The sequence below is a fragment of the Perissodus microlepis genome, chromosome 10 (genome assembly GCF_051167445.1).
Source record: "Perissodus microlepis isolate ML-2025 ecotype Zambia chromosome 10, ASM5116744v1, whole genome shotgun sequence".
In the NCBI taxonomy this organism is placed as follows: Eukaryota; Metazoa; Chordata; class Actinopteri; order Cichliformes; family Cichlidae; genus Perissodus; species Perissodus microlepis.
Window position 1 is genome coordinate 27,718,238 of NC_140470.1, and position 25,350 is coordinate 27,743,587.

General features: G+C 38.8%; 2 protein-coding genes across 2 annotated transcripts in view; one reads left to right on the forward strand and one right to left on the reverse strand.

The window, feature by feature from the left end:
• Nucleotides 1-1,360: 1,360 nt before the first annotated feature.
• scimp (SLP adaptor and CSK interacting membrane protein) lies at nucleotides 1,361-21,706 on the reverse strand. The gene is made up of 5 exons (XM_084940898.1): nucleotides 21,592-21,706; nucleotides 20,747-20,868; nucleotides 15,345-15,393; nucleotides 11,959-12,035; nucleotides 1,361-8,706 (listed from the first exon to the last, which is right to left on the reverse strand). Exons 1-5 carry the CDS (start codon nucleotides 21,600-21,602, stop codon nucleotides 8,054-8,056), a joined length of 912 nt encoding a protein of 303 aa, XP_084797024.1. The 5' UTR covers nucleotides 21,603-21,706; the 3' UTR covers nucleotides 1,361-8,053.
• Nucleotides 21,707-22,492: 786 nt separating this feature from the next.
• rabep1 (rabaptin, RAB GTPase binding effector protein 1) overlaps nucleotides 22,493-25,350 on the forward strand; it is a 43,890-nt gene continuing 41,032 nt past the window's right edge. The window contains exon 1 of the mRNA XM_084940899.1: nucleotides 22,493-22,647. Coding sequence (XP_084797025.1) covers nucleotides 22,602-22,647 — 46 coding nt within the window. The 5' untranslated portion in view covers nucleotides 22,493-22,601. The remainder of the gene's footprint in view (nucleotides 22,648-25,350) is intronic.

Below are 25,350 nucleotides of genomic sequence, written 5' to 3' on the forward strand. Positions count from 1 at the left end.
TATTCATTCCTTGCATTGGAAAAATTAAACAAAAGCTAAGGGTCACAATAATTAAAGAATTTAATTCAGTGATGAAACGATACTGTACTGTCCAACAGTGTTGAGCCATCCCTCATTTCTTTATGTTTTGCTATGGAAAGTAGATGCAATGCTTACTTTAAATATGCAAATGCATATAAATGTTGAGGTCTGGGCTTTTGGGGAGGCCAATCCAGAACTGGTAGTGTTTCATTGTAGGTTTTTCTTTCCAGGTATGTTTTTACTGCTTTGACAGTGTGTTTGGAACTGTTGCCATGCAGTAATATAAAGTCTTTTGCGGCTCAAAATTTGATGCTCATTTTTGACAAGCTCGCCATCACCAGTGGTTGAACGGAATGACAGAGCCTCCACCGTGCTTTACAGAAGGCTGTAGACATTCACTGTTGTAGCTCTCTCCTCCTCTGTACTTAGATGTCTTAGATGTCTCTCTCCTCTACTTCTTAGATGTTTATATTGAAATATTTCAAATTTGGGTTCAAGACTTCTGCATAGTACTGTGTGTTTTATTTTGCCTGACTCACTGCACCATCTTGTGGAACAAACTGGTATTACTGGAAAGTACAGCTTGGCTTTAGCTCACCTTCAGTGAATGTCTCTCAACACAGTGCAAAGATATTTTGGATGCGCAGCCACAGATGTCATTTGTTCACAGTCTGTTGAGAGCTTTAGTTAAATTTGCAAAGTTTCAAACTGCTTTAAGCTCAGACCGTGGACGGAGAGATGAACTATGCCTTCGGTGAGATGACTTGACTCTCACTGTGTCCCCTGTTCCTGTGCTTGGTACAGAAAATAGCCAAATTGTGTAATAGTGGCTTGTTTTGCTCATAATAACACCCCAAATCACACAAACACTGAAGTAATCATGGCACACATCACTGATTTTAACTTAAGTGCTAAAAATCTGAGCTTGAACAAAAGTTGTGTGCAAATTATTCATTTAAATAAACAGGAAAGCAAAATGGGGCAAAAAGCTACAAAACAAAGTAAACTTCCACCTTGTGCCACATTCCTTTAAAATGATGTAAAGCCATGCTGTTTCTAGGTCCTGACCTCTGGCTTTCACACTTCCCTCCTGCTGATCCTGATTTTCATGTCATTAGCTGAGGTCTGAGTCCTGCAGCCAGTAGATGCTCTCCAAGGACTCTATAAGCTGACTGAAGCTACACTTCAGGGCCTTTGGTTGTCAGAGTATTAATGTTTAACCTTAGCTTTGCTTGCCTGCTTTTCGTTCAGCTTATGTTTCTGGCTAGCTTGATTTTCATTGTTAACCTGATTGATTTGTCCTTTTTTGCCTTCTGTTACTGTAACCTGGGGAAGTTTATAGGGAATTGAGGTGTAGGCTTGTAATCTTTCTGTTAATCGGTTGTTATGTGAAATGAGGTGAAATGGAGGACCCAATGTGCAGACTCCAGGAGGCAAACGTGAACTCAAACTCAGCTTTATTCCTGGATGAGAGGCTGAACAGAAAACTAAACAAACTGAAAATACAGATAACAAACTGGCAGGCAGAATAATAACAGCCCACACAGCATAGGGTGATGGCAATCCCAACACAGACAAAGGAAAACACAGGGCTTAAATATACAGAGGGAGCAATCAAGGAATGAGAGACAGGAGGGAAACACAGCTGGGATAAATCCGGGCTGATGAGACCAAGGAAGCAAAACCAGAGACTTTAACATAAGACACAGACCTTCAAAGTAAAACAGGAAACATGACACAGACGTGGACTTGACACAGGGGCTGTATCCCAATTCAGGGTCTGCAGCCTTAAAGGCCACATTTTAAGGCCAATTACATCACAGCGACGCGACGAAGGCTGTCCCAATTCAAAGGCTGCTCGAAATGCGGCCCTCAAATGCGTCCTTCATTTCACCGAATTTTAAGGATGTGGCGGTGTAGACTTCGTGGCCAGACATATCCCAGAATGCATAGCGCGGCGGTGGGTGTGGATAATTGTGCCGGAAAAAAAACGGCGGAAGAGTAAACTTTTAAAAGTAAGTACTGAATATTATGTTACTTATTTATGTGCGAATGTTTAATAACGAAGAACATTAAAACATTACTGTTGGCCACATGTCGGGAAAGTTATGTGACATTAGCGATGTTTGTACTAACTTGGTTTTAAAGCCATTACTTTAAAATATACGCTGTTCAATAGTTGACGTTAATCTTACAGAGAATGTGATGATTTTATGGATAATTAAAGTAAGCACTGAGACAAATTTAGTAATGCCAACATATTAAAAGAACAATATTTGTCTCTCATATATATAACACAGTTATATATACAGTGTCAAAGAAACCTGTCTTTGAGTGAAGATTTAAGGTGACAGGAAATATAAATAATATAAATAAATGCAGCTTGAATCTTTACTGAAGCTCAGTATTTGAAACAGAGTTCATTCACTGCTGTAATAACTAATAATGATTGAAATTATAACTTTAATATTGGCCATATTATATTTACATTACCAAAGTGAGATGACTTTAGTCTCATGAACAACATTAGCTAATTGTTATTTACTAGCTAATCTTAAATGACTGTTCAGTACAGAAATGAAGCCCAATAATCATGATTTCACAGTCCCGTGGTCTCAGCCTCAGATACTTATCAAATCAAAGCTCACGTAGAAACAAACAAACAAATGAACAAAAGATTTTCTCCTTCATTTCTGTCAAACAAAGCTGTATGAAACGTTTCCAGCTGTTAGTGTCATGGTTGCTAGGCAACCTGGGCAGCGCGACGGAGGCTAGACCGTCCGATTTCACAAGCCTCGCACTTCCGGCCTTAGCGGTCTTTGAGTACGCGGCATGTGTGGACCGTTAAGGCTGCGTACTTTAAGGCTGCAGACCCTGAATTGGGATACAGCCAGGGAGACAGCAATGGATGGATCACAGACAGAAAACCAGAAGATTAAAACTCTAACAAAACCCACACAGACAACCTACACTTAGAATAATCCAATAACCCATAAGAAAAAGAAAGCTAGAATATAATGAAATAAACATAATCAAAGAACCAAAAACACAGAACACTGGGTCGACGACCCAGGCACCCTAACACAAATCAAATCAAATCAAATCAAAATGTATTTCTATAGCACATTTTAAAAACAACAGTGTTGACCAAAGTGCTTCACAATCAGCCAAAAAGAGAATGAAAAGATAAAACAAATCATTAACAAACAAAACAGACCAACAAACAACACAGGTAACAAACATAAAAAAAAAACAAGCCAGATGATAGTCAAACCAGTTTTATTCAAAAGTCAAAGTTTAAAAGTGCGTTTTAAGATGTGATTTAAAAGACTGAATAGACTCAGAAGTACAAATATCAACAGGAAGGTTATTCCAGAGTCTGCATTTGCAAAGGCACGATCACCTCTGGACTTCAGCCGAGACCATGACTAGAAGATCTTAGTGCTCTTTTGGGGTTATAAAAATAGAGGAGTTCAGTTAGATAGCTAGGTGCCAAGTTGTTTAAAATTTTAAAAGCAAGAAAGAGGATTTTAAAATCAATGTGATATTTGACAGGGAGCCAATGCAAGTTAACTAAAACTGGAGTGATGTGATCATACATTCTAGTACCAGTTAAAAGGCGTGCAGCAGCGTTTTGCTGCGAACGACAGAGAGAAGAGTGGTTGAGGCCCAAGTAGAGAGAGTTGCAGTAGTCCAGTCTAGTGGTGATAAATGCATGAATACGTTTTTCAAGGTCATTCCTCTGAATGACCTTGAAAAACGTAAAAATCTTGGCAATAAAGCTTTTCAAACAGACCCAAACAGCCTCCTCGTGTTCCCACATCTAGTTTTATGTTACTTCCCTCAGCCCTATATCTTTTTGGGTTGTAAGAAAATTATATTTACAGTCAATTAGGTGCTAAGACAAACCTCCCCACAGGGGGCAGTGTGGCTACAGGAGGAGAGGCATACACCAGAATGTCTACAGACTTTCTCCAATCCTCAGCAGGCATTAGTTATCCAAAAGTCTGGGTTAAAGGGAACCAGCATGCACAGTATGACACCATCTATAAAAGTAACTCTAATTAAACTTACAGTTTCACTTTGACATTGAGCATGTGTCTGTTACTTACAAGTTATTTTGTTGATGTCAGTTAAAATGCCACCACTGCTGCTGTTTCCCTGTGCTGTATATATAATACTTATCATCTTTCAGACCATCCAAGGCCCAGACATTACCGTGGTTACATATAACTCTAAACCAACAATAGCTCAGTATTGACATCTTTTTTTCAGCAAAACTTCTTTGCAGGGTTTTGGGTTTTTTGTTTTTTGTTGGTCTTCAAATGTATTTATTTCATGTTCAAGTGAGTATTTAAAGCAGCAAACCACAGCGTGTGTGTAACAGTGTGGCTTACCATTTTGGTTATTTTAAATATTTTTTTTGATAAAACTGAAGCTTCGTAGCACAAAATAATGATAAAAATCAGGCTATAAATAGACAATTACAAACTTTTAGGGAAACATATTCAGTCACTATTAGATTGCCATATATTTGTTGGTTATAAGAAATATACAGAGCATAATAAAACAAATGGTAATATTATCATAGAACGATAAATCGTGAAGTATTTTAGTATGTTACATGACTCTAAAGTGACAAAATGATCAAATTATAACAGAGAAAGGCTTTTCCGTTATATAGACAATTACCCACAATACTACTCACCGAAAAGGCTCAGTCATTACAGATCATATCGGATATAACATTGAGTCCATTTTGTACATTTTAGTCATTCTACGTTTTAGAAGGATTACTCAGGACATTGGCTGACAGGTTTGTTAGTCAGTGAGGGTTCCGTTTAAAAGTTAGAGCCACAGCTTGCTTGGTCGTCACATCCAGTTTCAAAACAGCAAGATTACAAAGTCAAAAACACCTGAGATTTCATAATGGGCCTTGACAGACCAGACCCCACACAGAAGGTGTTTGAGACCACAAAGTTTTTAAAGGAGTGTTTATGAAGCAGTTCTCGAGGCAGGAATGTGTGCAAAGAAGTGACATTTATTAACAAAAATCTTATTAACAAATAACAATGAATTAAAGACAAAAGGCAACCTCAGAGCAATCTACCACCTCCTCTCATTGTTTCTTATGTCTCTCCAGCCTCACCTGCACCTCTTGCCACCTGCACAGGTAAAGAAGCTGGTAACTTCCTAATCTGTGATGAGTCACCCAAAATATAAATACACATAAGGTTATAATCCTGGTTCCTGCTGACACACAGCTTAAATATGGGTACGTATTACACAGAAATGTGGGACTCTAAGCAGTCCTGTGAGATACTGAGTAAATCTTTACTGCTTCCACATGAATCAAATGGTAAATGGAGTTATACAGCACGTTTCTACTGTAACTGGGCACTCAAAGTGCTTTTTTGCTACCTCATTCACCCAATCACACACATGCTTTTTCTGTACCCAAACACCTTGTCTAACATTCACACACTCACATCCCAATAGATGTATCAGGGGAAACTCCAGTTAATAGACAGCCAGGAGAGTGAGCACCTCTACAAAAGCAGACGATTTGGCAGTTTGTTGGTCTGGAGCATTCCGATATGTGTTAACATAATGCCACGATATTCCCAGAAGTAAACGTCCCAGGAAATTCAGCCAGGGTCACACAGTGCAATGCTCAATGAAACTGCAAAAACCCAGTGCCAGATCTCGGGCGACAGATAGCATGTTAAATGTTGAAGTTCATGACAGTACAGTACTGTAACAGCATCTTTACAGGTCTACCTAAAAAATCAGTCAGACAACTACAGCTCATTCAGAACTCTGCTGCTCGAGTCCTCACTAAGACCAAAAAAGTGGACCACATCAGTCCAGCTCTGAGGTCTTTACACTGGCTGCCTGTCTGTCAGAGACTTTAAAGTTCTGATGCTAGTCTATAAAGCTCTGAATGGTTTAGGACCAAAATACATCAGTGACCTCCTGACCCAGTATGAACCTTCCAGATACCTCAGGTCATCTGGATCCTGTTTTTTATCAGTTCCCAGAGTCAGAACCAAACATGGAGAAGCCGCATTCAGCTTTTATGCTCCATATATCTGGAACAAACTCCCAGAAAGCCTCAGATCAGCTGAAACACTCATTTTATTTAAATCCAGGTTGAAGACTCACCTGTTCTCAGCTGCATTTGAATAAAGCACCAAATCCACACTTTTAAGCTTAAATTTCAAAACTTACATTTTAACTACTGATTTTATCTACTGTTCCTTTTTTTTCTCATTTTAAATCATGCTTTTTATTTGTTTTTGTTTTTTAATGTCTGTGTAAAGCACTTTGAATCACCTTGCTGTTGAATTGTGCTATATAAATAAACTTGCCTTGCCTTGCCTACAGTTAGAAAAAGACTGAACAAGTATGGTTTGGTCAAAAAGTTGCCAGAAGAAAGTCTCTTCTGTCTAAAATAAACATGGTGGCATGGATTAGGGTTACAAAGTTTCAAGAACAATGTCCTTGCAAATGTAAGGACATTGTGCAAAAGTACATCTGGCAAAAACCAACACACTATAGTAACGGTGAAGCACGGTGGTGGAGGGATGATGATTTGGGCTTGTTTCACAGTCACAGGACACCTTTCAGTCTCCCATGAACTCCTCTGTGTGCCAAAGTATTTTCCAAAGTATTCTAGAGTCAAATATGAGGCCATCTGTCCAGCAGTTAAAGCGTGGCCCAAATTCGCTGACTCAGCAGAACAATGATCCCAAGAACAGCAGCAAATCTACAACATCATGGTGAATAAAAGAAAAGAATTAAAGTGCAGACCTGACCCCGACTGAAATGCTGTGGCACATCCTCAAGAGAGCTGTACGTAAACAAAAGACGTGAAGCAACGTTTTTTCACAACCATGACAAAGTCATACACAAAACAGTTACTCTGCGTTATTGCTGCTGAAGGTGGATCTATAAGCTACTGAATCACAAATCAATCCTTAGTTTTTCACAGGACTGTAAAACTGGTTATATGTACACAGGACTGGTTATATGTATACGGTGCATACATATAACCAACCACTGTAATCACTGCCCCTGTGCCCCACTCACTCGCTGCTCGGGATCTGATCATGCAAACATGTTATCACTGCCTGCTGATTCCCCCACTTATTAACCACTCAAACGGACCAACTGATATACAAAAGTAAACAAACCCACCATATGATCGATAGTCAGACGCCTCACTGATAATGTTTGGGATCTGGACAGGGGGAGACCCCCTTTACACTGATATTTAGTTTAGAAAAGAAGCAAAAAAAACCCCAAAAATTACATATTAATCTTATATCAATGTTCATGTGTATAAATAAATCAACAAACACATAAAGAAAGAAAAACATCTCAGGCTGTTGCAGTTACAGACTTTCAGATTTCATGTCTTATGTTTAGTTTGAATCAAATTTGAAGCTCCAATAGTTTTTTGTGTTTCATACAGCAAACCTTACTTACACTGTTGATCTAGTTATTCAGCTCATTAAAAAAGTACCAAATCTCGCCAAGTTGAGCATAACGAAAGCCTCCAGCAACATAGTCTGTTCCTTCTCAAAAAGCATGGGAATGATCTACACATGATATATGCAAAAGCTTCATGTTTAAAACTAAAGATCTTAGTTTCTTCTGACATTTAAGTCAGAAGAAGACAAAGAAATATTGTTTGATTGCTTTCATGTGTAGTTTGCAAACCCAGATATCATCCTAATCTGGGACCCTGTGCAAGTCACTGCTTGTTAATGTATTCAGTAAAAAAAACAAACAACATTCAGATGAAAAACAGAATTTTTTCGATATATTAAAAAGAATCACCGTCTTAAAGATCAAACCAGTTGTCTCGACACCACTCGGCAGATTTCAGTGTCTTCAGTACTTCAATTATTTTCTTTTTTTCAACGAATGTTATTAAAAAAAATACAAAATGACAAGAGAAATCTGCAGTAAGGATAATCTCTGCTCAGCAGAATTCAAAAGTGTCTCCATCTCGTTGTGTCGGGTTTTATCCCACATCATCATAGTCCTCCTCATCCTCTTCTTCACCCCCGATGTCATCATAGTCTTCCGTGGAGGTGTTGTCTCCTGCTTGATCTTCCTCGTCCATCTTCACATAGTCCGGCTGATTGTCCACGCTCTCCACATAGTTGTTCTCTTCAGCCAGGTTATAGCTTTGGGCCTCCAAAACACTACCGCTCATGCTGTTGACGACTGGAGGAGGAGGAAACATTATGTCTCCCTCCATCTTGACGTAGTCAGCCTGGAGTTCTGTGCTCTCCTCGTAGTCGTGGATGCTTTCCTCGTGGTTGCTTACATTCTGCTCACAGATGCCATCCTCGTAGTCGTGGATGCTCTGGCTCTCCTCAGCCAGGTTCTCGTAGCTTTGGGCCTCCAAAACACTACCGCTCATGCTGTTGACGACTGGAGGAGGAGGAAACATGATGTCTCCCTCCATCTTGATGTAGTCAGCCTGGAGTTCTGTGCTCTCCTCGTAGTCGTGGATGCTTTCCTCGTGGTTGCTTACATTCTGCTCACAGATGCCATCCTCGTAGTCGTGGATGCTTTCCTCGTGGTTGCTTACATTCTGCTCACAGTTGCCATCCTCGTAGTCGTGGATGCTCTGGCTCTCCTCAGCCAGGTTCTCGTAGCTTTGGGCTTCTGAAACAGCAAATTCCATATTTAAGGTTAATTTTATTGCTGCAGTGCATATAGGTAGCTGGTCAGTAGAAGATTGTTACAGATAGACTTGGCACTTGGCAACAGTGGGGAGGAAGAACGTTCCTTTAACAGGAAGAGACCCTCAACAGAAAAATACTCAGGGAGGGGCAGTGGGCAGCAATGGTGGTGAGGGGAAAGAGAAGACAGAAAAGAAGAGCACAGAGAGACCAAAAACAAGGAAAGAAAAAGAATAAAAGTTACCCTGCAGTGATGGCAGAAGAAACACAACGGGGTGGAGAAGAGATGGTCAGTGCATTGTGGCACATCTCCCAGCAGCCTGAGGCTATACCTAAGGCCCCAGTCACACTGGGAAAAATATGCTATTACTCAGTGATTGCTGGGTGGTTGCTGGAGGTTGCTGACAGTCGCTGTAAAATTGTTAGCTACAGCCCTAGTCATGCAGGCCTAGACTGGACTGGTCAGTGACTCATTGGAAACTAGAGGTCACAAGGGGGAAAAGTATGTTACCAAACCAGCTGGAGAGTAGTTTCTGGAAGTTGCTAAGTGGAATTATTTGCAAAGAGTTATACAGTGGTGCACTGGAAACCTCCCACCAGCAGGCTACCACAGTTGCATGGAAGACCTGCATGCAAATACGCACAAACTCCTCACCAAACAGTAGTAAAATGTTGAAAAGCACAATAAATACTGAAAACAAAGACTATTAGCCTTCAAGGTAAAATTATTTATTGCTGCAGTAAATATAGCTACAACCTTCAGCAACCAACCTCCAATCAGGAAATATGTATTTTCCCCTAGCAACCAGAGGATGCCAACTGGTCTCCAGGCCTGTGTGAGTGATGACTAAGGGATGGTTTAGGGACACCTGATTCAGCTCTAACTGCAAACTTTATCAAAAAGGAAAGTTTTAAGCCAAGCAGGGAGCTGGATCCACAGGAGAGGGGCCTGATAGCTCAGGACTCTGACTCCCATTCTATTTTTAAAGACTTGAGTAACCAAAAGTATCACTGCAGTCTGAGAGTAAAGTGCTCTGGTTGGATAATATGATATTTAAGATATGTTTATTTTGTACTATGCATATGGGAAGAAGAGTTTAAATTCAGTTCTGGATTAAACAGGGAACCAATGAGTCAGTCTTTGTCTGATCGATCGTGTTAGAAGTTAGTTACTAGATGAGTTTAACATGGCAGTGCAGCAGTTTAACATGGCAGTGCAGCAGTAAGAACTTGCCTGAAGATGGCATGAAGATTAAACCTTCATGCCTCAGATTGAATATTTAGAAAACGTATAGTGTTGCTATGAAGTTTAAACAAAAGGCAAATATTTATGTTGAATGTAAAACAAACAAACAAAATGACCACGTAGTTGAATATTCAGAGGTTATCTTGGATCACACTCTTAGATTTCAAAAGCACATCAAGAATATGAGCAAATAAACTAAAATACAAGCTGACTACTTTTGGACATATTAAAAACTCACTGAGGAAGCTCCGTGGGTTCAATGTAATGAGGCTTTCTTATCTCTCATGCTGGCAAGTGAGACACTTTTGAAACCATTTTGATAATTTGATAAAGAAGGTTTAAAACAGGAAACTCCAAAGGTCCTTGGATGCTGGGACTTGCAAACATGGACAGTATAACTGAGGCTATAACGAGTAAGAAGAAGGGATTATTCAAGATGTGCTCAGTGGCTAACAATCACACATGTATTATTAATTAGTCTAGGATCAACAATCCAATCGACCAATCATGATGTCAAAGCTCTGTAAAGTAGGGAAAATGTTGTTGTTTTAATAATAAAAAATAAATAAATTGTTGTCTACATAGACCTTCTGGAGCAAACAGTAAGGATTTCAGGTGTTATTTTTATTCATTTATACATTATAATGAATATATTACAAAGTTTAGCTTGCTGTTAGCTTGCTGTTAGCTTGCTGTTAGCTTGCTCGTGATACCTTTCAATTGCATTAGCTAACTTCTTGGTTAATGCAAACTGAGTTTTCCAAACAGTTGACCAGTCTATGGCAGTGTTGATTCGGGACCAACATTTATTATAATAATGCAGGAAAACCACTAACACAAAGATATCAGATCATACATAAAATCCAATTTCAACACTCCTTTATCAACCAATAACTGCCAGAGTGACTACATCTATCTTATCTACTAGCTATGGTTTTATTTAGTGAAGCCCTTCTGGTTGAATATGAACAAAGCTGGGCAAAGTTACTGACAGCCTCAGCAAAATGTTTGACTAGTTTGTTTGGTTTTGTGGCTAAAAACCAAAACTATGAGCTTCCATTGACTCCTTATGGAAGCTTGTTTCCACCACTGGAAAAAACAAAACAGAACATAACATAACCTCTTGCTGCTGTTGTGGGTGAAGAGGCATTCTTAATAAACAGCTGTGCTTCCTGTAGCTTAGCATTACAGCTAAGGCAGGCATAGCAAGTCAAAATAGAAGTTTTTCTCTCTTCCTTGCCTGAGCTTGCCATATTATTGATGTTTGTCAGCTGCTGGCTGGGCTAAACATCTTGAGGTTACTACTTGTTTTGTGAAGTTCACCAGTTTGACTTTACATTTTTAAAACTCATAAATGTTTTCTGTTATTCAATTCAGCTCAGTTCAATTTCACAGCAACAGCCGCCTGAAAGGGTTATCAAGAAGATAAAGATGGTCCCTGATCGAACCCTTTATCAAAAAACAACGTTTTAACCCTTATCTTAAAGGTAGCGTCTCTCAAATCCAAACTGGGAGCTGGGGTCTTAAAGGTGAAGGCTCTGACTTCTATTCTACTTTTAATAAGTCTGAATTTAAAAATGAGAAGGAGCAGACTGCTGTGTATCCTTCCACAGTTTGTGGTACAGTTACAATGTCATCATCAAGCCAAAAATATTCTTCGTTTTGGTCTGACTTGTAAAATAAGGAGCACTTTCCTTGTTTGGCCCAAATCCTTGACAAAACAGACATTATAAACACTTCTTAGTAAGTTTGAAACCTTATCTTGGATCAGAATATGTGGTGCTGTCTTGGATCTGAATCTTGTGCATAAAACTGTCACTGCCATGTAAACTGGTGAACACGCGCTGCCCTTTAGTTTGTGGTTTATGGTCAAATGGCAGACTAGATGAGGCTTTAATTTCAAAGATCTGAAAGTAAGAGAAGGAAGCGCGGTTTCAAAAGAGATGGGGCAATCTGTAGGAGCCACTGAGAGATATAATAAAGTCTTGCCTGCTATGAGAAACTGTGTCCGCGGAGGTAGAGGTGGAGTGCCCGTTTCAATGTTTCTCTCCTGGTATTTGTTGCTCCTGCAAATTTGCAGACAAGAGAAAATGTCAAGCGAAAAAATCTACGTTAAAGAACGTAAAGTCTGCAATGTCTGAATCTGGATGTGAGCACACAGTAGTGTAAGGTCTGCAGAGCTTACTTTGGTACAACAGACATGTTTAAGCTACATGGTCCCTTAAATATATATGGAGTATATGGAAAATATGGGGAAACATAAATGTTTAAATGCATCATTTGTTTAAATGAATATTGATTATGATAATAATAATATTAATATTAATAATGTATATGGGATGACTTGTACGGACTGAAATGTGGCAACAGAGAGAAAGCTGAGTAAATAACATAAAGAACTAGAATTTATAAATGAAACTCAAAACACAAAATGCCCAACACAGTCTGATGGTAGTTCATGAAGTCACAACTTTTAATTCCTGCTTTTGGACATGAACTTTCCACTGAACATGATTTTCCATCTGTCTGTGGAAAAGCCAGCTGCTGCTGCTTTAAAAGATCCTTCACGATTTGTGGTACAGTTGCTGTTAAAGAGCCAATAGAATTCTTTGTTTTGGACTTATTTGTGAATTAACAGCACTTTTCTGGTTTGGCCCAAATCTGATTTGTGTCCATGTGAACAAAATTATACTTTTTTTCACTTGCACAAATTTTGTAGGTTGGAAGGATAGGTAGTGGAGCAAGCCAATTTGCTGTGCACGCTAGAGACCTAACTTTGAATACTGCATGTCACAGACTTTCACACTCATTTAATTTTTAAATCTATTATTAAGTGAAAAAACTATCCATTTTTAAATTTTAGCCATTAAAACTGCTGAGATTTAGCGCATAACTGTTTTTAACTTACTTATATAACCAACTTTCTTACCTTTGCCTATTAAACCTATTTGGTTAGGTTTAGAAAAGAATGAGTGTTTGGGTTAAAATACAATGTTTAACACAATAGTACTTTTAAAGCTCTGGTTCCTTGTTTTTTCTCATTTTCTTGGTTTGGATACATGATGCAGACATGAATTATACTTTCTACTGAAATATATCAGTTACAAAGTCTTGCTGTCATTTTAAGTTTTGTGGTAAGAGTGAGCTGCTAGTTCAATGTTACATTTGGTCACAAGTTTGTAACATTATCAACTGGTTACACTGCTGTGGTCGTAAAATAAACAGACACACAGAGACTTTTTGGAAGCCTTGCAGAAAAAAGTTTCCAAATAGTACAACATAAATGTCATATACTGTATGTTATGCCAACACTCCTATGCTGATCAATACGTGGATTTCCAACTAATGCACAGAACACAGTGTAATAGTTACACATCCTCTAGGGTGAAAATAACAAAGTTTTACTGTTTAGAGTAAAATGTCAATCATATATATTAAATCGCTGTAATTTTCTGGATATTTATAATTGTGTTATTTGTATATATTACCGTTATTTCTTATATTTTGTAATTTAGTTCAGTCTGCTACTGTTCTCATTGTCTTGGAGCAACTATAACCCCATAATTTCCTTGGGGTTTAATAAAGTATTCTGATTCTGACCTCTGGTTTTCTCCCTATATCTCCTGCCCCATGGCTCTATTGGGTGTCACCGGTGAGTCCTTTCCTGTGGACATGGACAGTCTAGCACAGTATGCCCACTGTCACCAATTTGGGTTTTTAAAATGGATAGGAATTTTAGATTTGACAGTCAAGTCAGAGCAGTAGTGAAATCCAGTGTATTTCATCTGAGGCAACTGGTCAAAACCCATCCTGTCAAAAGATAAATTCAGAACAGTAATGTATGCTTTTATTACAACTGAGCTGGATTACTGTAACTCGTTGTACCTTGGTATTAGAGAGTCATCCTTGACATGAAAAATTACAGGTAACCATGGAAATCTGCTAGCAACCAAAACAATCACTGGGAGGTTTTTGGTTTCAGTGACATCTTTGCAATCAATTTCACCCAGTGACAGCTAGAAACCTCAAAGAACCACTGCTAACCGGTTAGAGAAGGCACACACTTCCCTAGCAACCGCTGACTGTATCATGTCTAGTATGACGGACAACTCTCAAGGAATGTTTGCATGTAAGCGCAATTGAAATCTATCAGTTACAAGCTCATGTCGAACACCCACCCCCCAATAAAAAAAACCCACGAAATTCATCTCTATGAACACAAAAAGACTGTTTTTTGTTTTGTTTTTTTGTTTTTTTGTTTGTTTGTTTGTTTGGTTTTTTTTGGGGGGGGGGGGGGGGGGTCTAAGAGCAGATTGTTATAACAGTGTTACATTTGGTCATAATTTGGCTTTTACAGTGCTGTGCTTGGAAAGTAACCAAACCACATAGAGATTTTTCTGCAACTTTGTAAAAATGTAACAGAACACCATAAATGTGACATATAAACTTTTAAAGTCTAAATGTAACATATGCTGACATATTTTGTAGCCCTATGGCAGCTGGGATAGGCTCTGCCCCCCGCGACCCTAACAAGGATAAGAGGAAGAGAATGTGTGGATGGTACTGCAGTGGGGAACTGGTTACTTTTTGTATGTTACTATTACGCTACATGAATGGTTACGCAGATGTCAGGGAACAGGGAAAATGATTTTGATACTATACTTGCCCAGCCAAGTTTTTTCATCCCCTTGAAAGGAAACAAAAAAAACTACATTTATAATGTATCATATTTTTATACTGGCTACATCCTGGATGTGTCAGAACATCACAGCCCACAGAGTGAATGGTGGGAGTAGTTTAGCTAATACACTATTTTTAGCATGTTTGCTGTATGTATTATCATATTTGCTTGTGATTTTTTATTCCAAGGAATATTAAAATAGCTTTATTTCAGTAAGAACTCATGTCTGAAAGTTTGTTTTTGCTATAGACTGTATATATACTGTGTGGTTTTTACAAATGCAGCTTACAGTTAGCATTATAGCTAGCTATGCAGAGTCAATTTAAACACACAATATATAACAATCCAATTTGTGCAAATAAAGTTGGTTTAAAATTAGTTTTGCTTGTTGAAAACACCATCAGCTGTGTTGGGAATTTCATGATTCAGCACTGAAGCCCTTTTTCTGGTTAGTTTAGCTTAGCGTTGCAAATGAAAATGGGAGAAATAGCTCCCCGTTTGATAAAAACACTGCTTAATAATAAATACAATAAACATAGAAGCGACATAGACTTCTCACTGAAGCATAAGTCAGACAATAGAAATAAAAACAACAAGTCTGATTCTTTAAATGTAAACCTGCGCCTGTTTTTAGTACAGTACAATCCATTGAGTACATTCACTGTTATATGATAAGTATACATTTATGCATTACTCAGTTTTGAAGTTGAATTCATTTTTCACAGTGTTGATTTTGTGTTGGCCTGTTGGGGGGGAAAAAAGAAAACACAGTTAATTCAAAGTCAATTAGGAAAAAAGATCAATATATTTGCACCTAAAGGCCATTTAAATGGATTTATTCACAGCTCAGTAAGAACAGATTTGGATTGTGTTGCTACAAACAAAGGAGAAAAATAAATGCAAATATGATATAAGAGTATTTAAATAGGATAAAATGGGGGGGAAAAGTACTTTTAAGTATGTTTAAAGCATCTAAACAAACCATATTTAAATGCATAAATGAATAAACAAACAGCTTTGCTGTTTTCAAATGCACAGTGTTCTTTTATCTCCACATGCTGTTACCTATGATTAGTGTTTGTGTTGTATTTTATTAGCTCTTTATACATGTGCATACGCTCAACCAGCACGAAGCCCCGCTTTGTGGTGATGCAGCCCAGTTTCCCCACAGGGATCATTAAAGTTTCATCTAAGCTAATCAGATCCGGAGGGCACCCCCTAATAATAGTAATTCATACAATTATAATAGTTGTTCTTCTGGCTTGCAACGAACCCTCAAAGTAAGTAGTTTAGCTTCTATAGTGTGTCATGGTTTGGTTTCTCTTCCCTTTCCGGCTTATGATTTGTGGTGAACACGTGCATGTGTTGGTTTAGCAGTGAGTTTTTAAAAAAAGAGGTAGTTGAATTAAAAATGAAACTGGTGTCATTTCAGTTTGCTCTAACTTATTTTGAACCTAAGGGTATAGTAAATAAGTGGAATGAACCAATCCTGTGTGTCAGGTGTCCAGATTTCTGTTTAATGATGCTGGTCGCCAACAGCTTGAAACCCATCAAGGAAAAAAACAACATGAAAGGATTCATAAAATAATGGAGGACATTTGATGCAAAGATGTCATTATTTTTTCTTCTTGTCAAGATAACATATACCTTCTATAAGATCTTATAACCACTCTGATCTGTCTTGAGGGGCCCCATAAAACTGCTGAGAACAAAAAAAGTTATCTCTGCAGTACAATGTCAGGTCACAGGACTTAGCATTAGGTGGACCGTTTAGTGACACTGAACTTGGAAAACTAGATTTAGATACTATGAAGCTACTTTCTCTGATTTCTGGGGGGTTTAGGCTTTAGAATTTAAACAATATTGCATTTTGACACTTATAATAACGTAACAGCTTAGTTAGTTTTACAATGATGTGTTCAAAAACCATGCAGTATACTGAAAATGAGACACACGGGGGAAAAGGGATAACACACCTGTGAAAGCAATCAGCATGGTCCAAACGGCACAAAACATAACTGACACAGGAAACGAAACAACGCTAAACACAGGGACAAGAAGCTCACAGCAGCCACAGAGGCAGAGGAACAGGTGCTAACAAAAGATGAGACAGTGAAACACAGAGGAAACCTCTTTTTTCAGATGCTCCCTTAGAGGTCATGACCGCAGATCATCTGCCTCCATCTCACCCTATCCCTAACATCCTCACCCCATGCCCTCCTTCACTACATCCATGAACCTCATCTGTGGGCTTCCGCTTTGACTCCTGCCTGGCAAACCTCACATCACAGCAGGTCATGTAAACTGCCTCTTTCAATCTTGCTGATCACCTCATATCACAAATAAAAGACAAAATATCACTAGAAACCACAAAGAACTAGAAAAAACAAAGAAACCACTAGTTTGTCTAGCTCTTTGACTACTGTCCATCTGTCCAAGATTTTCCCCAGCGTCAAACCCCCTGACACCTGCTTTTAGTGGAGCTATTTAAACATTTCATACACTCTAGTGGTTTCTGTTTTGTTTTTTTTTGTTTTTTTAAATTGTGTATGTTTCTGGTTCCATCATTTCTTTTTTGCAAAACATTTTGTAACATCTCCTTTCCTGCTTCTGCTCAGTTCATCCTGACTGTATCTGAATATATAGCCCTGTCCTTCCCCTTAGTCTTTGTTACAGGGAGGACTTGTTGGTTTCTGCCTGTACATTTTTTGTACTTTGTGTTAGACTTTTCAGCATGAATAAAGGTTTGCTGTTATTTGTGGAAGGTCCTGCCTTTGGATCTCTCGCCTCAACACTGATGCAATGCATTTCCAATGGCAAAGTCTCAACGCTGCCCTCATGTTCTGCGTGATTCTGGTGAGTCAAGCCTGAAGATGCGTGGCTTCAACTCTTAACTTCCACAAATCTGACCACAGCTTTCTCTGGAAGGAGCTACGTTTTTCTGAACCGGGTGTTTATTCATAAAGCCTAAAAATCCCAGGCTTGCTTTACAGTCTGTACAGTACATGAGTCATGACCTGGATAAAGAAAAACCTTCCTTCACTGAGAAGCAACTTTATGAATGTCTCTGACATAACAGACAGGCACACAACATGACCTAATGTACAGAGTGTACATTTCAAACTCATTTTATTCTCACCCACAGGAGATGGTTGCAATGCCAGATCTTCAGAAATGGATTATTTAAAAAGAAAAAACAAGCCAGTCAAATAAAATAAAAATAAAAAAACAGTCAAATAAAAGACCAAACCATGAGTGACTAAAAGGAACTAAAAAGAGGAAGGTGATTCAAAACGGCCAGTTGGTGGGCAGATTCTTATGTGGAAGGAAGATTATTCCTAAGTCCAGGATAAATAACAGTAAAGCCCAGGTCACTGAGAGAGGTTCTTGGGCTCATAACCTCAGTTACCTGAGGGCATAATACAGAGGTGAGACCGTACAATACCATCACAGGACAAGCAGTATACTGTAAATATACTGTAAGCAGTATATTTACAGTAAAAAAACAGTAGCACTTTCTATCATTGCTCGGTAATGAAGGGATAATAGTAACAAGTGGGAAACGAGGGTTATAATGTGGTAATTTCTAAGTTATTACTATGCAATTAGCAAAGTAATAACTATGTAATATTCAAGTAATATCATGGTAGCAATAGTGATTACAGTTGAGTAATATTATCCTGAAATGTATGGAATAGTATAATAAGAGCCCCAAAACTGGGGGTAATAATATAGAAATAGAGCTCGGTAATAAAGGGGTAATAGTAGGGTTACAAGGAAGAAAGAAGAACGTAACAATGTGGTAATTTCTACGTTATTACTACTGAATTACCCATGGTAGTTTCTGTGTAATAAGCAGGAAACAGAGCTGCAAAATGCAAAACTGCCTGTTTCTCTTTAATAACATATGAATAACCTATTAAAGCTAACTTAAAGAAGTGTGGTTATTACCTAGAAATATCTCAGGTAGTTTCTGTGTAATAAAAAGGAAACAGAGCTGCAAAATGCAAACTGCTCGTTTCTATTTAATAACATAATAATTCCATAATATTAATTCCAGGTAACAATCAAACACATTTATTAATAGGTTATTAACAGGTTATTGATGTGCTATTAAATAGATGCAGACAGTTTTGCATTTTGCAGCTCTGTTTTGTGCTTATTACACAGAAACTACCGCAGGTAAAGTGGTAATAATTTATAAATTATCACATTATTACATTATTGTCACTTCCTTTTTACCTTACTATTACCATTTTATTACCAAGCTCTATTTCCACATTGTTACCCACAGTTTTGGGGCCCTTATTATCCAATTACACAAATTTCTGTGTAATATTACTTGGATATTACATGGTTATTACTTTGGTAATTGCATAGCAATAACTTAGAGATTACCACATTATTACCCTCTCGTTTCCCCCTTGTTACCCTACTATTACCCCTTTATTACCATGCTGTAATAGAAAGTGCTACCAAAAACACATTTAAAGTATCAGAAAAAAATAGTGTATGCATTATTTTACAAGGATTCCTGTAACTCCATATTTTTTTATTTTTGAACTAGAGTAACTTTGCATCACTCACAGCTCAAAATAATCTCATTCTGACCAGACTGACGGTCCCTTATTTATTTCCTCTGTTTAAATAAGGCATTTTAACTCTTCTCTCTTTAAGTTATCCTACTTCTGATTGACTGCCCCTCTTAAACAGAAAGCATTGGTGTAGAGCTATGTGCCTTAGATGACCATATTAGGATGCATTATATGGACAAAAGTAGAGGGCTACCTACACGTTACACCTACAGGAGCTGTTCAGCCATGGACACCCCCATGACATGGAGCTCTCGGGACACTCTGAAGAGGCTGCATCAGCAGGGCGTTGGTGAGTTTTAGACACCACACGCCTCAGCACTCAGTGACTCCACTCTATAAATGTATGTGGTCTGCCACTTTGTGGCTGCATTGCTGAGGCTCTTAGATGGTGTCATACTTGCAATGATAAGACCTACAACTGATCATGCAGGGAAGAAATTTCACAGGTTGACATGTTGCAATGATGGCATCTTATTACTGTATCAGTCTTGAATTCAGTAAGTGCCATATAACGTTTCCTCTCACTGTCATCACATAGCATCTTAAGACTAGAAAGTGAGTTTAGCTCTATTCTGTTTTGTTCTGGCTTGTTCCAAATCACACACTGAACTAAGCTCTAAGGTTGCTGAACGAACATATTTTAAAAACACTTTTTGTGCAGATAAAATTACTGGAAATGACACGAGTATGCAAAATATATTGAGGTGTTGTTTCCCAATCTTGCTTTACTTCTAGGATTTTTTTCTTTTTCTCTTTAAAAAAAAATACTTTTAGTAAGTTTCATTTTGCTGTGCATATATAGTTAAATAATGTCATATGTGAACATCCAGACTCACGAGCAGAGTTAAGGCCACCACAGATTAAAGCCTCTCAAGCGATTTAACACTGCAGAATGGTGGGGTTCTGCACATGCTCACATCTGGAATTAGATATTTCTACTTGTGACAGGGAAAAAAATTAAAAGCACATGCATCATTTTTAAGTGTTACCTTATGAGCTTTATCAGCAATTTAAAAAGAATAACAAGAAATTATTTAAGTTGTTTTAATACCGGTAAAAATCTTAACATACATGGCTTAAAATAGCAGTCATGCCTAAAAAAAGCAAATACGAATGACAAAAATACTGGACTGTTTGGCTACAGAAAAAAAGGCATCGGTTCCTGAACCACGCAACCAGTTTCAGTCTGTCCACACCTTAAAAAAGCTGTCTGACAGCTCACACAACCAAATGGACAAACACCATTCCTGAAATGAACTTTTCTACACAAACTTACAGGAAAACACCTTCACGCACTCTCTAAAGCTCCCAAACACTTGTTGCATAATGTTTTGACATTTTGCTTATCAGGGTTTCAATTCAACATTTCTGCTATAAGAAGGGGAAGAGAATAAATCTGTGCGAGAACAGGAAAAAAGCGGTAAAAATGTATGTCGTTGATGTGCAGATGAAGGCTTGTTCAGTATTTAGTGGCAGGTGCGCTGCAGAGATTCAAACCTACCTCTTTTTCTTGATATGCACTTGCAGATGAACATGAAGATGATGCTGATCACCACAGACACGAAAACCATGCCAACGACCACCCATAACCATAGGTACTTGCGGATAAACGCCATGATCACACTGTTTGAAGGATTTAAAAAAGAAACAAAAAAGTCTGAACACTTCACCACGAGAAGCACATCTGAGCCGCTGCTTTTCAGTATACACAGAGCTGGGGATCGGAAAGAAGGCCATTCAACCACTTCCTCTTTTTTTCTGCGTTGACTAAGTCCTGGGGTTATTTTTGTATTAAGATTAGCATTCTGAGAATCAAACAGGCATCTCAATAACCTCCAGGGACTCTTCTGAGCCAACTGCACTGCCAACCATCAAAACGTCTCAGTTTTTGTTCTCACTTCAGACAACCTCAGCCAAAGTATCTGAGCTACTTAAAGCTGAAAGAGAAGGTCAGCTTTAAAGTGAATTGTTTACTCCAGCTGGACGGATGTATTTATGTGCCTTTATCGCTGTGAACGGAATGATATAAATACTTGTTCCCCAGTTTATCTTCATGCCCGGCATCCTCTCTACACAGCCGCTTCCTGCCAACTTCCAGTTACAAATACTGCTGATTCAGAATACAGCCATGCAAGATAAAGTGATATTCGGACATGAAAGCACATAACAGTTTACTGTCTGCTTTGACACGTGACACCTTTCACTGCAGTTAGACCTGATAAACACTTTTTAAGTATTATCTCTAATTATGGATAAGAATAGAATGACTTTTATCACAAAAAAAATGCAATTAAAGTGTTATTTCAATACATGTCAACTTCCAAATACTCCAAATAAGTGCCTTACCTTTCTTCCATATCTCTGGTTAAAGAAGGACGGCAGTTTCAGTAAACAGAAGGTGAAAGCGGATGGTGTCTAGATATGACAGGACTCATCATGTGCTGCATCTTTGCATGCCATCGTCTAATTTTCTTACCTAACCAAAGAAACATGAAGGCTGAGACTGGATTATCCCCACCCCCTGTCATGCACCAGTGACCAAATCATGTGGGTGTTTGTGTGAGGCTATAAGAAGAGTCAGACACGCATGACAAATTTACACATCTGTGTTAATACTTCAGTTGGAGAAAATTGTTTTTGTTTTATTTATTTGGTCGGAATAGAAATGTCATCACAGATTTTTGATATTTTAAAGAGGTTCAAATGAACATTTTTAGTACATATTCCTTAAACTACAAGAAAACATTGCCAGTGTCAGCACTGAACACTGGACTCTTGTGTAGGTCTCTCACATTTTCAGTTCCTCTTATAAATCATGACTTTACAGCAGTTTATCATAGTGTAATCTTTAGGGAGGTGTTTTCCTGTGCAGCTGCACATTCACAATAATTGGGATTTATATCACCTGTTGATAAATATCTCTTTTGTTTTCTGTTAAGAATTAATTGCTGAAAGCGAGATTTAGTTTGGGGGGAAAAAATCAAGTCGATTTTATTTTAAAAAGGTGAAACCGGAATTGGGAAACTAACGCTGTTTACTTATAGGAAAATGACTCTGTGCCTTCAAAATATTAGCACAAAACTGCTAAGTGGTGGACAGATATGAAAGTAATTTTCGAAATAAGTAGATATATGATTATTTTGTCTTGTATTTCTTTCTATGTTGGTTTACATTACGAATAAACGCAGGCCTTTTGGAGCGTTCACAAGTGTTGATTTTATTTTGAAAGACAAACCAGAAGTCGCACTCTTTCGTCGCTAGCTTGACATTAGTTGTGATGTTAGCTTGTTTTCTTGGACGCTCCTAGCTCTGATCTCACCGCCCTGCTAATTGCCTCACGCCCCCCTCAGGAAACCATGGCCTCGGAGGCCTCGGGATCCCCTCAGTCGTCCCAACATGACGGTAAATTTCTTGTGTCTTTGGCGGTTTGTGGTGGGTGTGTTGAGGGGCTGGGAGCAGCGAAGCCAGCGACGGCCTCTGCATCACTGGCAACATTAGCTAGTTAGCATCCTCAATGCGACGTGTCACTGCCTCATGCTGGGCATTTAACATTGCGCAGTGGTTCACAAATTTGTGGAAACTTACTGAAGCTCTGTATAGCTGAACATGAGGTGCATGTGTGACATATCCAAGCTAACGTGGTTGTCTCTTTAGTAATGTTACACCTAGCTGGTTAGCTCCTAGCTCTGGCTAGTCTGACTAATTTGATCTAAAGGTCGGCTCTGGCCTCTGGCAGTCCGGCCCTGCACTGACAGGGTCAGTCATATGGGTCGCATCGGTGGCCGTGCTCTGTGGTGTGCACGGGATACTGACAAATCCTGCAGGAGGCTTTCCCTTTGGTTATCAAGCCGAGGTCCAGGGACCCAGAGGCGGCATTGAGAGCATCTGGAGCTTCAGGAGCTGAACGTGGGGCTCCCACTTTCTACAAACTGTGTGAAGAATTCCAGTCCAGGTTTATGTTAAACAAAATAGACTGCGACAACGGTAATACATGCAAAACAATTTAAGCTTTATGCGTCCTCGGAGGTAATATTACAGACACTCTGTAGCTTGAGAGTCTGTCACAAATCCACACACACATTAGAGATTGAGGGATGGGAGCATCTCCTAGTGGTTACCTTTGTTTTTATGCCATATAAATAGACCTGTACATAATGTTTTAAGATGGCACTTGGTGAGGTGTGTGGTAGGAGTGACAGATGGGTTCAAGGTGGGATTACATCAGGGCTATGCTCTGAGCTGCTTCTGATTATGGACAGGTTGACAGATGAGGTCAGGCAGGATTTTCAATGGACTGTGATGTTTGCCACAGATCCACATAGTGATCTGTAAGGAGAATAGGGTGCGGGTGGAACAGAGCCTGGAGAGGTGGAGGTATGCTCTGGAGAGAACAGGAATAGAAATTGTATGTGAATGAGAGGGAGACAGGTGTAACAATGAAAATGCAACAAGTAGAAATAGTGGCGGTCGAGGAGTTTACCTGGAATCAACAATCCAAAACAATGAGGAAGTACACAAGAGAGATGAAGATGAGAGTGCAACAAGGGTGGTGCCGATGGAGACGAGGGTGGGAGTGAATTTTGACAGAAGGATAAAAGCAAGAGCGAAGGGGAAGATTTACAAGATGACCATGCTGACTGACAAAAAGAGATGTTTCATGGATGTACTGAGGGAGGACATGAAGAGTGTTGGTGTAACAGAGCAGAGTACTAGGGGCTGGGTGAGATGGGGGCAGTTGATCTCCTGTGACGACCCATAAATGTAGCCTCTGGAAAAAAAGGTGGCTCTTTTATTTATTATTTAATTTGGCACACATGCACCTCTACAAATAATGGGAAGGTCTTGCATATTCGCTGGCGTACAAGCACTTTGTATTCGGCATCATCTGGTGTGATGCAAAATTGTGTTGTTGGTATTGCTTTGGTTGTGTTAATGACTTCTCAACAAAGCTGTTTTTTTTTTTCAATATTATTTTTTTGGCATTTGACTTTAGGCAAAGAGAGAGAGAAAGACACGCAGCAAAGACACCCACTGAGCTGCAGATACCTGTAGATTTTTGGAGAGCCAGGTGTTAGTAATGGTGCTGCTTTGAGCTGAGCAGTCATACAAATGTCATTACTTTTTGACAATGGCACCTGTTGAGCAAAAGTTGCTGTGGGAGTGGGTTACAAAGGGTGGTGGTAAAATAGACTGAAAGAAACTGCTTCGTGGCGGTTTGATTTTTATCTTAATATATATTAAAAGCAGCCAGAGAAGAGACGGTGTCTGTTCAAAGTGCAAAGCGCTGCCTGCAGTGAGTAAAAGAGGAGGCTTTGAATATTTGAAACAGTAATTAGTAACGGGCCTACCTTCATTCAGTCGTGAGGTTTGAGGGAATTACTTACTTCTGAAAATGCAGGCCCTGTTTAACTTGAATCTGGTATAAAATAGCTTTGACCGCCAATGTGGGTCGCCTGGGGTGACTTTAACTGGTTTACTAGTGTGGGTAAGATAATAGAAAGTTTTGTGGAAGTGTATCAGGGTTCAATATAATGGCTTAGTGGAATGGGAACAGTAAAAATGTACATTTGGCAAGTTGACTGGCCAATGACAGTGTTTCTACTGATCAGTTCACCTGTGAAGCAGACTGGCTCACTAATGATTAGTTTTTTTCCCCACCAGACAATATTTTCACATGAAATTAACATTTAAACAGTCTGGATAGTTAAAATATGAAGGGAAGCCCTGTTTTCTAACTGTATGCAAGGGGTGAGTCAAGGACAGATAGCATTTACTCAGTTTTGTTTTAAAGGTTTAGCAATTATTTTGTTCTAGAATTGTTTAAATATAATCATGTGACATCAAATCATGTTTATTTGAAAGAAACAGTATAAATGCAGAATCAGTGTGTGGAAAACTGAGTACACACTCTGATTCAGTAGCTTGCAGAACAACCTTTAGCAGCATTAACGTGAAGTAATTGTTTTTGGTATCACTGTATCAGTCTCTGACTGTGGTGTGGAGGAATTTTGGTCCACTCTCCTTTTCAATGTTGCGTCAGTCCATTGAGGTTGGAATTGAGGTGGCTGGAATTAATTCAATGCATTTCATTGTGAGGTCTGGACC